Raw genomic sequence first — 12,885 nt, forward strand, 5'->3', positions numbered from 1 at the left:
TTTCTCATTTTTACCATTTAATTTTGATTAATTGTATAATAATTTACTTTATTTGTGTTGGTAAATTAAATTAAAGAAGCTCTTCACTTATGCAGTGTTGAGTGTTGAGAGACAAAGAAAGTTATTCTGTTGAACACTTTGATATCATGTAATTGGCAATAACAAACAATGTAATGGTTGAGATAATGATGAGTAAACCCTATAACATGGTAAATATTACTATTGTTATGCCATTTATGAACATTTTTTCCATCAGATAATCATATAAAGCCACTTGACTTTAACCAAGATTTGTGCTTCTCTCAACTGAAAAATGATCAACTGATAAACTGGGAAAAGGATTGCATTATAATTAATACGATTGGTGAATCAGTTGGGAAATTACAATCAATTTTGATTACTGAAAAGTCAATGTGCAACTCGACGAGTTAATCTTGAACGACTAATCTAATTCACTCTCATGTTTACATTTGTCATTTGAAAGTCATTCACTTGTATTGGGAAACAAATGCATTCAATTTACAAGCAATCTAAATATAGAAAGTAATTGTGACTTGTTCAGGTTCGGACTTGAATGATATTTGGAGGAAAGTTTGCTTGAAAGAAACTATTCAAGATTAATTAACAATTGGGAAACAACGAAATCAATTTTTAGAAATGCATTACTTTCATGATCATGGGGAGAGTTGAGAGATTGTGAAAAGATGAAAATGGCCAAAAGTGTATTCCATGGGAAAAGGGAAAATCAATGGTTGATATCAAAAGATGATGATGGTTAAGTGAAAGATGAAAGTGACAACAATTGTCACAAAATTGGCTTTCACAGAGTTATCACATTTTTCGTTGGTAAATTTTGAGGATTGAATTGATTGGAAAGTCGCAGGAGAAAAGAGATAAAAGGATGAACAAAGTAAGAAGGAAATACTCGGAAAATGAGGCAAAAAAAGTAAAGATGACTTAAGGGAATCATCGTAATAAGGATCTTTTCAGTCTCTGTTTTGTCTTCAGCTTTTCTAACCTCATCTAATCTTTTTTATATCTTTTACTTTACAGTGATTCAATGATATTTTTCCTGCAAAATTCAATAATCAACTTGAGTTTAATGGTGATAGCTTTTATTGTTTTTTCCAACTGGACATCATCATTGAATAAAAGTATATTTAAATTGAAACTTACTCAACAGTAGAAACAGATTAAGAGAAACAAGGTGAATCTAATCTTGAAACTCATGTTGAGCCTTGAAGAAGCTGAAAAAAGCTTCGTTTTGTTTACAAGTGTCATGAGCTTATTTATAACATGTGAACAATTTGAATGTATTCAAATGAATTTAGAAGCTAGAAGAAGAGAAAGAGATTACAGTCGAAACGATAATCGATATCGACAAACAACCTATCAATATCAGGCCCCACAGCCTCGACCAACCTATCAACCACGTTATCCAAACCACTCGTATGCAAACCAATCTTATCCAAACCAACCTTATCAGAACAGGTATCAACCTCGATACCAACCTCCATATACACAAACTGAACCCAAAAGAGTAAATTTTACTCCAGACGAAAACTCAATTAACCTCAATCAAAGCTTACACTGCTACCAGTGTAATGGTGTAGGGCATAAGAAAACTGATTGCCCAAGTAGACCAATAGCACCTAGAAGTGCTGGTTGGTCAAGGGAAACCAATGTTGGAGAATCTTGGCGTTCTCCACATTATTCTCGAAGACAGGCTTATGAAGAACAACCTCAGACTTCTTCTAGCTATCGAAGAAGGGGTTACACCCCTGATAAAAATTTGAGTAAATCTCCTCCAAGATCGATGCGACCTCCAAGAGAAGAATCGCCTTCAACTTCTACAGCACGTAGACGATACCGATCGCCTAGCCCTAGAGCTAGACGTAGATCTAAATCAAGATCTAAATCTCCTACCAATGAAAGGAAAACAAAGGTAGTAAAAGCAGTTTACAGAGGATATTCAGATGAAGAAGATGATGATGACGGTGATGTCAGAAGACAAGTTTTGTCCATCATAAGTAAAATCCATAAACGCAAGAGAGATCTAACTTTTGCAAACATGAAAATAAAAGGTAAAACTGTTGAGTGCCTCGTTGACACAGGATCACAAATCACAATTCTCACTAAAGAAATAATTAATAAGTTAGGATTAGACTATTCAAAATATAAAGGTCCAACAAATTTAACAGCAGGAAATGCTCCTTTGAATGTTCTAGGTGAAACTTACCAGAACATTATTATATATGATGCATTGAATGAAGTGGAAATAAAAACTCCAATAATCATCTTGAATCAACTTCCTTGCAACATCAAAGGAATAATTGGATTTGATGTTTTACAAACAGGCAAATTCTGGATTGATTGTGAAAACGCTAAGTTAGTAATTAATCAAGCTCCGGCAAGGAAAATTAAATTACTAGAAAAGGCTTTAGCCAAACTATTAGCTGAAAGAGATGATTCTACAGTTTCAACTAGAATGAGTGAGAGATCAAGCATCACTTACCCCGGTGATTTTGGGGACAATTTTTCACTCATTAGTGAATCAAAACCATCAGTAAAAGAGTTAGTAGTTAGTAGTATGATAAAAGAATTGAAGCTCGAAGTTAACAATGAAATAAAAGGAGAAACTAGAAGAAAATTGGAAGAACTAATTCAAAAATATAGACCTGCTTTTGCAGCAACTGCAAAAGAATTAGGGTTTTCTAATGTTTTCGTTCATCAAATCAACACAGGTTCGCATCCTCCGATTTCACAAAAGCCTTACAGAATGTCAGAAGAAAAAAGGAAAATAGCAGAAAATTCAATAAACGAGTTAATCGATGAAGGCATCGTTGTTCCTTCTTGTTCCCCTTGGGCTTCACCAATTGTTTTGGTTGCTAAGAAAGGAACCGAAGAAGTTCGACTTTGTGTAGATTACCGCAAATTGAATGAAATTACAGTTAAAGATAAATTCCCTTTACCAAACATTCAAGATTACTTAGATAGTCTTCAGGGAATGAAATATTTTACCCTACTGGATTTAAGATCAGGTTACCATCAAATGGCATTAGATCCAGCAGACCAACCTAAAACAGCTTTTGTTACACCTAGTGGTCTTTATGAATATACTAGACTTCCCTTTGGTTTAGCAAATGGACCCTCGTCATTCATGAGAATGATGAGCATTGTCTTGGGAGGTTTAATTTACAACACTTGTTTGATTTTCATTGATGATCTACTCATTTTTTCGAAAAATGAAGAAGATCATTTAGAACGACTTGAAACTATTTTTAGGCGACTAATAAGGGCAGGATTAACTCTTAAACCAAATAAATGCTCCTTTTTCAAACAGAAAATACTTTACTTAGGACACATTGTTAGTGAACAGGGACAAGAAGTAGATCCTGAGAAAATCCAAAACGTCCAACAGTTTCCAACTCCGAGAACTGCTAGGGACATTAAATCATTTGTAGCTTTATGTTCCTATTATCGAAGATTCATAAAAGACTTTGCATTGATTGCAAGACCACTTACTAATTTAACTCGAAAGGATTTACCTTTTGAATGGGGTCCTGCACAGGAAAACGCTTTCAATGAGTTGAAAACGAAACTAACAACACCTCCTGTTCTTGCTCATTATGAACCTAATAAACAAACTCAACTAAGAGTTGATGCTTCAGGTTATGGTTTAGGAGCGATTCTTTTACAAAAAAGTGATAACGGGTGGCATCCAATCGCTTTTGCGAGCAGAATCCTTAGAGGAGCTGAACTAAATTATCCGATCTCGGATAAAGAGTGTTTAGCTATTGTATGGGCAGTTCAAAAATTTAGAGTCTATTTAGAAGGAATTAAATTCGAGGTAGTAACGGACCATTGTGCACTTTGCCACATTCATTCAAAAAAGAATTTACCCGCAAGATTACAACGTTATGCGATGGCTTTACAGTCATTTGACTTTACTGTTACTTACAAATCAGGGAAAAAACACGCAGATGTAGACTGTCTTTCACGATACCCTATTTCAGAAATTCCCGTAGACAATCTCAAGGATGAATGCGAAGAATTATTTACCATGTTAGTTGAGGAAACTACTGCCGAAAATTTTGACTTAATTACAAAACAACGACAAGACCCTAGATGTAGTAAAATACTAAATCAGATGGAAAATTTAGCTAATTTATCCCCTAAGGAAAGAAAACGAATGAATCGTTTTAGAATAGAAAATGGAACATTATATAGATTAACAACCAATCATTATGGCGAAACTTGGAACATCGTTCTCCCTAGGGAACTAGTTCCAAAAGTTCTAGAAGAATACCACGATGCAATGATTTCTGGTCATCCTGGGTTGTTTTCAACTTACAATAAAATTAAACAATTTTATTGGTGGCCACAGATGACTAAAGACATTACAAACCATGTTAAAAATTGCTTTACTTGTCAATTAGACAAACGAGGAAGTGGAACTTTAGAAGCTCCTTTACAATCTATCGTTGTTAATAATGCATTTGATAAAATTGGAATAGACTTAGTTGGTCCGTTACCAAAGTCTTACGGTCAGCAATACATTGTTGTCTGTACAGACTACTTTACTAGATGGATAGAAGTAGAAGCTATCGGTGATTTGATGGCTGAAACAATTGCGGAATTTTTAGTTAATAAGATCTTTCTTCGTCATGGTTGTCCAAAAACAATCCTGAGTGATCAAGGTAGAAACTTTATCTCTTCCATTGTTGGAGAAGTTAAAAATTTTATGGGAAGTAAATGGTCCTTCTCAACATCTTATCATCCAGCAACAAATGGTTTGACTGAGAAAGCTAATCAAACCGTTTGTACAATGTTAACACACTATTGTCAGAATGATAACCGTAAAAAATGGGCAAGATTAATCCCGGTGATGGGATTTGCTTACAACACTAGCGTTAATAAATCTACCAAAAGTTCTCCCTTTTACCTATTGTATGGAAGACACCCTGTTCTACCAATAGACATTATTTTAAATACGAAAACATTCAAAAGTTTACCAAAAACAGTTAGAGAATCCATTTCACAATGGCCTCAATTACGAGATCAAGCCAGACTTTACTCGATAGAATCAAAAGAAAACCAAAAGATTCAACACGATATGAAAAAACTTAGAGACTTCAATGTAGGAGAAGAAGTAATGTATAGAATTTATCAGGGATCAAAGAAGTTAACTCCCAAATTCTCAGGTCCATACAAAATAATAGAAAAGTTAGGAAAAACAACCTACAGAATTCTACCGTTAGGTCAAAAAGGAAAAATAAAAAGGGCTCATGGAAGCCAACTTAAACCTTTCCATAGACCAATACAAAATTCACAAAAGGAAACTAGTATTAGAAGAGTAAAAAAAATAAAACCTTACCGCTCTTCCTTATCAACATCGTTAATACTTTTAATGGGACTAATTTGCTTAGTAGCTGGACAAAATAACCCATTCATAACTGGAGATACAATTTTATGGAAGGAAACAGAACACAAACCTAGAAAAGCAACACAAGAAATAAGAATAATTTTAGCTTTCTCAAATCCTTGCAAAGAAATGCTAACTTATGACAGCGACGAATGGGGCAAAATAACAAATAAATCAAACCCCAAATACGGATGTCCTTTAAATAACCGCGTATGTCCATACGTGAGAACTTCTTTACATGCTCTAGAAGGGTATTGCTCCGAATTCATTGACACGAAATATATTCAACCGATTAGATTCATCCCGCAAATTACAGCTAAGGAAGATAGATCTCCACAGTTAATAAAAAGAGAACTTCTTACTGCGATAGCTGTTGGGTCAACAGCTATTGTGGTGGGCGGTGTGGTACTTACAGGAGTAGCATACATGTATAAAAGTGTCATGACACCTGACATCGATTTTAAACCCGTGTTGGAAGCCATTACAAAACAAGATGAAGAATACAAGAAAGCGATGAAAACACAGTTTGACCATTTAGTCAACGTTACGAAACTCCTGCATGAACAACAACAACAAATTGATATGATTAAAAAATTGATACCAGTTGTTTCCTTTCAAGCAGCTGATGTCATAACTGGTTCAAATACTCAGTTAATGACAATGCAAAAATTCAATGACAGTATAAAACAATCAAGGCCAACAATAGATCGTAATTTCTTCAAGTCTCTAAAAATAAATTTGCAGTGTGACGATTGTGACTTATCAGTAATTGAAAAAATCTCAGTAAAAGTTCACAATGAAAATAAATATCCAATATTAAGTTTGAACTTCACAACCTTTAGGCAAGACCAGGTTACAAAAATCTTTCAAGCGGACCCATTTTTGTTATATAAAACCAATGCGACACATACATGTAAAATTAAATACAAAGGACCAGAATACCTATTAGTAAATACCACCACATACCAGTTCTGTGAAATTGAGGAAAGTGAGTTGAAGTCACCAAACCCTATTTTCACCAAAGTGTCAACTTGCCCAAATAAGTTCAATAAAACACAGCTCTGGAGAGATGAGCATTGTGTCTCTAGAAACGTAAATGAAACAATTGTGGCGGAAAAAATTCAAGTTAAAAATATGGGTGATCATTATTTGATTCATTGTGCAGGACATAAAATTGAAATATACTCAGGTACTTATTCATGTCCAAACCAAGTTATCAAACTATCAAAATATACCAATTTCAGTATCGATGACATGAAGTACACTTCCACTAATTTTTTCCTTTACGTTAGAGGTCCCAGAGTAACTGAACATACTCAAGCAATAAATTTAAAACTATTTCAACCAACTTATCAAGAAATCAATATACCAACATTAGAATTTGAACTTCTAGATGCAGCTCATGAGAAAGTACTTTCTAGTTTCGAGAAAATCACTCTTACTTGGAAATTTGATTATGTTAAATGGATTTCAATTTCACTACTAGTAACCATTTGTTTTTTATTATGTTCTCTTAGTGTACGTTTTATGTTCGCTCCAAAACGAACAGTATACTCAGTAGTTTACGATGAGAGAGATAACAGAACAAACAGAACAGATAAAACAAAAGACAAAAGACAACCAGAAGTGATACCTTTACATAAATGCTATTAAAATAAATTTTGGGAAATAATTATGGTGATGGGAAATGATAAAATTGAACAGAAAACAAAAAAAAACACAAAATTCAAAAAACAAAACACAAAAAACTAATAAGACAAAAAACTGCCCGGTGATTGGGCTAAAAAAAAAAAACTAAATTCGATAAATGACAAAGATAAAAAGATAAAATGAAAGCTCGGTGAGTGGGCTGAAAAAAAAAATGATAAAACAAACACCCGGTGATTGGGTTGAAAAAAAAAATAAATAAAAGTAAGAGCCCGGTGATTGGGCTAAGTCTAAAATGACCAGAGATGGGTCATAAATAAAGTCCCGGTGATTGGGACTGATTAATCATTTTCTTTTCTTCTCTTTTATCTAACAGGATGGAGAGAAATCAGCCGAGAGGGAGAAATCTTAAGTACACAGATGGAGAGAGAGAAACAAAACCTATTTTACTTTATCAACATTATTTACTCCTGTCCTGCTACGCTTGGAATTTCGTCAATAGTTATGGAGTTTGTAAGAAAACAATCCCAGGGTGTAAAATGTCAGGAACTCCACCAAAAATGCATAAATTCACAAAACTAACGATAACAGCACACACTCAAAGAGCGATGAACCATGCCCATAATTTTCTTATCAAAGAGATTAAAGAAATTGCAGGTAGAATTAAAAGGAAGACTGGCAGATCGAGATGGATTGAACTCACTCCGATACCATTATTCCACTGCAGTTTATGCTTCGCCCCTGACCATCCAAAAATTGAATGTAAAAACTGTTCATTTTGCTCAAGTAACACCCATTTTAGGAAAAATTGCCCTGATTTGATTAAACGAGTAGGACAAGTTATGTTACAAATCCAGCCTGTTATCAAACCTGTTAACGCAAGAAGAGAAGAAAGAAGACAACTTCGACGAAAATTAAGAAGAGAGTTTACAGGTAACATTTGGTACAAGATACCCGGAAAATATGATCCAAAAATTTTAGAAAAATTAGAACCAATTGGTTCCCCATCTTTACCTACATTGTCATTGGACATGGAAGGAAATGGAAGTGGAGGTGTCGGTAATATCCATATATCTGGATGGTTTGGAAACATAATACGAATTCAAACAATATACTATGTTGAGGTTAAATCAGAAAACTCATTCTACGCAAATACCAAGATTACGGGATTACAACCCAGCGATTTAGCTACGGGTGTACCTTTTCACATAGTACGTAAAACGGTGTTAGAAATTTTAAGAGGAAAAAGAGTAATCACCCAAGGAGACGGTGATTTAAGGTTATTAAAATTTACTCCAGGTCACTTGATGGATAACGACATTACTTGGATTGATTTGCAATCGTTATGGCCTGGTCAACAACCGTTAGGGTTAACTTATGTTGATAAATTCTTCTTCCCTGAGAAACCTAAATTAAAACGAGATGATCCAACGAACACCATCGCTGGACATTCACCAGAGAGAGATGCGAGAGTTACTTTACGAGGGTACATGGAATATTTAAAACTCGCCGATTATATTAATTACGTTCCGAGCTCAGAGACCATAAGACGAATGGTCAATGCTAATTTATCTATAAATGATTGGTGAAACTTGATCGAATTCATATTATCCATTACATTATTTTCATATTATTACTAATCCATATTTTAGTTTATATTTACAGAACGAGGACGTTCTTTTGGTGCCCCGGTCAACTGTAGTAAAACTGGTTTCAAAACATGTTTTGGTTGTTACTACCTTTCCCTACCTCAAGTAGGTAGGGAAAGGCCACAATTGGTTAAAATTTCGGAGGTCGGCCATTTTAACGGGAGACGATTTTCTCCCTCAGCATCAATAAAATGGCCGACCATTCCTTTGTTAGGGTTGCGATTTAGCCACCCGCGGAAGCCCTAGCCGATCCACTATTCAACTTAAAATTGTCTCCAATCAACCAGTATAAATATGACTCATGAAGTAATCTATTCACAAGTGGAACTATTTACATCTTACTAGTTTAGATAACTATTTACACCTTTAACTGTTCAATTCAACTATTTACATCTTACTAGTTTAGATAACTATTTACACCTTTAACTGTTCAATTCAACTATTTACACCTTTACATTTAAAGTAGACTTTTTACATTTGTACCAGTGAACTCACCATCTATACCTATTTACCATCTTATAGTGAATTATAACCTCAGTTTAATGTTGAGTGAAACCGTTGCCGTTTAAAATGAACTGACTACTCCTCATTTACATCATTTACATATTTACATTTTCCAAGACTAGTTCCACCAGAAAGTGTGAAGTGTCGTGCTCAGCCTGAACATCTCTGAACCGTGGACCCAGTGAAGGAGTGTTAAAGACCCAGCTATTACTCAACAAAACCTAAAAATCTGTATTAAATAAACCATAAACATTTAAACCCTCTTTATCTATAATAAATAAAATTTATTTAGCCCAACCAATTAACAAGCCCGCACATGCATTACACTCTGAATATCTATTCAATTGTAAAACTCCAGAACATGGACAGTTGATGGAAAAGGAAAATACACTGAAAAACTCTATTATCATCATCATAATCACTTTATGAATAGCAATATAAACTGAATTAATTTTCAATTTGATTCACATTGAAACCGTAAACGAAGCTATTTAGGAAATGTTGACTTGAGATAAATTAATTAGATTAAGAGTAGAGATTCATTTACAGATGAAAGACGAGGAATCATGGAACTTCCAAGTAATTTCAAGTGAACCAGCATCAAACATTAAATGTTTATCAAAGTTGAAAAAAAGTTCTTGTTAATCAGTAAAAGAAAATAATAACTCAAAGATTAATCAATGAAAGTAAAATGGAAAAAGGTTAAAGAGGATTTATGAAAGGTTGAATAATGAAGTGAAGTTAAGCTTCATTAGCAAATTAATAACGAAATTATCAAATATTTAAATTATAAATTTATCATGAAATGATGAAAATTTAGCAATCAATGAACAAGGCAAGATGAACTTCAATTTAGGTTTTTTGTGAATCTTTTTGGACTCAAATGCAAGATGCGGGAATATTGAAAACAGGCAATTGGATGGAAACACAATTATTGTTAATTAATGACTATTGACTCACTTAACACCCAATTTGGTGGCAACTCGCCTCCACTGTGAATAACCACTTGGTGTATAAGATTTGCGATTAATGCTGATTAAGAGAAAAGATTATAACATGAATGGTGATTAGTTTTGTTCAATATTCCAGTTGCCAGCAATGTTTCAATTTACTATTCAGCTAATGATTAACTTTTTTTTTCTCCTTCTTTTCATTTGTTGACATTTCCAATTAATAGTCAAACTGTTTGCTTTTAACAATGTTTTAGTTGCAACTTTAATTACTCATTTAATCAATTTGTTCTTGCGTCTTAACGTTTCATGTTCCCTTTCATTCAACCTTTTATCTGTTTCTCAGAAAAGGTATTCTTGTGATTCTGCAGAAGGTAACAGTTAATAGAGGAAAGGGTTGAATAAAGGGTTTAAGAAAAGGTGAAAATTTTCAATTGAAAAGTCAATTTCGACTATTAACTATCAAGTGAATTGAAGTTGTTCAACTGAACTGTCAGAATGAGTGAAACAAGAAGAGAAAATCACAAGAAAAGGCATTAAAACAGGATATTAATTCTTGTCTAGTTGAGTATGACTTAACCCTTTCCTAGTAAGATAAGTATTTCATGATCTTCAACAAAAGGCAAGAAATCGTTTAATGAGAACAAGAGTTCAATTCAGCGTTTTCATGCTCATCGAGCTTTCAGCGTTTCTCATTGTGCCTGTAAATGTCCTTTCGATCTTTAACTTTCATTCAACTTGCCTTTCAACTGAAAATCAAAAAGATTAATTCATTTTGAAAAGCCATTTCAATCAACAAACTCTTAAGATAAACTCATTTTCGGTTCAATTTTGCACTCGATGAGCTTTGGACATTGGATATTTTCAGCTTATCTCGATATCGTTGCACAGATGATGAAGCTACATGTTTAGTTTGAAGATAGTTCTAGGAATGCTCTTAGTTTCTGAGTCTTGTTTTCCACTGAATTAGCTTCAGATAGATCTAGAAGGTTGCAGTAAACATCTGCCTGAAATGAAGGTAGACAAACTCAGACATTCTGCCAATAAGCAATTCTGAATTCTGAACTCATCATTTCTTGCTCATTTTCAAATCTTTGGTTTTATAATGAAAATCGAAATGCGAGTCTGAGATCTACATTTACTGCTCTTTGATAAGTCAAAGATTATTTCAACTAAGAAATTGATGTTTCTTTCAATAAGCGTCAATAGATTCATCAATTGCATGAAGCACTGAACCATAAGTGTCATTTGGTTCATTTGTTACAAATTAAATGTAAGACTATCTTATTGATTGCTAATTGCATTATGATACTGAGTCCTAAACTGTTTAAAATGATTTCTAATTCAATGTCGATTTAAGTTGAATTTAGTTTAGTTTCAATAAGTTGATAAATCAAAGTTGATCTCATGTGACACTTACCTTGGTGATGACGAAGATGGAGGTTTACATGTGATTCCTTGTGTGTCAAGGGTTGAAGATGATTGATGATTCTTACTGAAACCAACAAGTTTCTTTTCCTTAACCGATGAAGTCGGTGATGATGATTTAGCATTTGATCCTGAAGAAGAAAACATTTCGATTAAATTCACAATTTGACCAAATAAAGAAAAGGTTAAAACAATGAAACGAAACAAGAAAATTGAAAATGTTTCCAGAAAATGAAATCATTTCATATTAATATGTTTTAATATTAATATCGATGTTGGAACTTTTCAGAAAATTTTCAATTTTCTTATTCCATTTCCATTGGAAGTTAAAAATTTATTAATTAACAGTAAAATATTGGGTTAGAAAAGGTTTTCTAAATTTATTCAATTTTCTCATGCAATAATTAATTTCTCAGTTTCATCAGAAACATCAATCATTGTGAAGCATGCAAAAGGATAAACAGAAAGGAAGTAAAGTTATCTTTTTATCATGAGAATTGGTTTCATTTGTTTCATGAAATATTCAGTTCAACGGTGATAAGTTGCCATGCAAAGGTAACAAGAAAAGGTTCAAATATTATTCATTGGAATGGACAGACTTTTGGAGAAAACATTTTGTGCAAAGAATTTTTACAATTCTTTTTTTTTATAAAAATTTCCAAAGTTCTCATGCAGTTATCGTAAAGTTATCATGCTAGACAGGGATTAAAGTGAAAAGCAAAGTTTTCTTCTTGTTTTCCTGTCAAGTCGTTTGATGCTTTTATTTGTTCATTTCAATTGGAAATTGAAACTTTGCTTTTTTCGTTTATTTGTTATCTCCAGTGTTTCAAAGTTATCATGCAAATAAATTGATGAAGCAAGGATACAAACCAATCATAGGAAATTGTTCCATATCAGGGTATTCAAAGAGAGATGGAAAACCTCTTAAGGGGTGATAATGAAGTCGACCTGGCAATGAACATGATGCATTTATTATTGAAGCAAGAAAAAGGAATGTAAAGGAAAGAACAAAAAGTGAAAAGAAACTTTTCTCCTTTTCAGCATTCTGTTGGTTAAAGCATTAAGAAACATTGAAAGATGCAATACCAATCAATAAATGCTAGTTAATCTGAATCATGCCTTTTTTCACATTCTTTTTGGCATTCTGTTATTCTCATTATTGCAACATTCAATTTGTATTGATCAAGTGACAATTATGATAAAATGCATGAAAAATATTCTTCAATTGTAAAAATAATGGTTTCCATGAAGAGTCAATCGATCGGAAAAGTAAGGAATGAAG

The 12,885-nt window shown here is 33.3% G+C and overlaps 1 protein-coding gene across 8 annotated transcripts in view; it reads right to left on the reverse strand.

Moving 5' to 3' along the window:
- Window positions 1–12,885, reverse strand: part of cyst (rho guanine nucleotide exchange factor 18 cysts) — a 47,477-nt gene that overhangs the window by 10,713 nt on the left and 23,879 nt on the right. For 3 of the 8 annotated variants that reach the window (XR_001570208.3, XR_001570209.3, XM_015936653.3), the window contains exons 8-10: window positions 12,474–12,551; window positions 11,596–11,734; window positions 10,186–10,257 (exon numbers count right to left, since the gene is read on the reverse strand). Coding sequence is in view for 3 of the 8 variants with exons in the window: in XM_015936653.3 (XP_015792139.2) it covers window positions 10,186–10,257; window positions 11,596–11,734; window positions 12,474–12,551 (289 nt within the window). In the remaining 5 variants the exon portion in view is untranslated. The remainder of the gene's footprint in view (window positions 1–10,185; window positions 10,258–11,595; window positions 11,735–12,473; window positions 12,552–12,885) is intronic. The other 5 variants (XR_001570211.3, XM_089267881.1, XR_016198893.1 and 2 more) reach the window with 3 other exon arrangements.

This window comes from Tetranychus urticae, chromosome 2 (assembly GCF_039701765.1).
Source record: "Tetranychus urticae isolate SD_2017Ah chromosome 2, NJAU_TeUrti_SD_1.0, whole genome shotgun sequence".
In the NCBI taxonomy this organism is placed as follows: Eukaryota; Metazoa; Arthropoda; class Arachnida; order Trombidiformes; family Tetranychidae; genus Tetranychus; species Tetranychus urticae.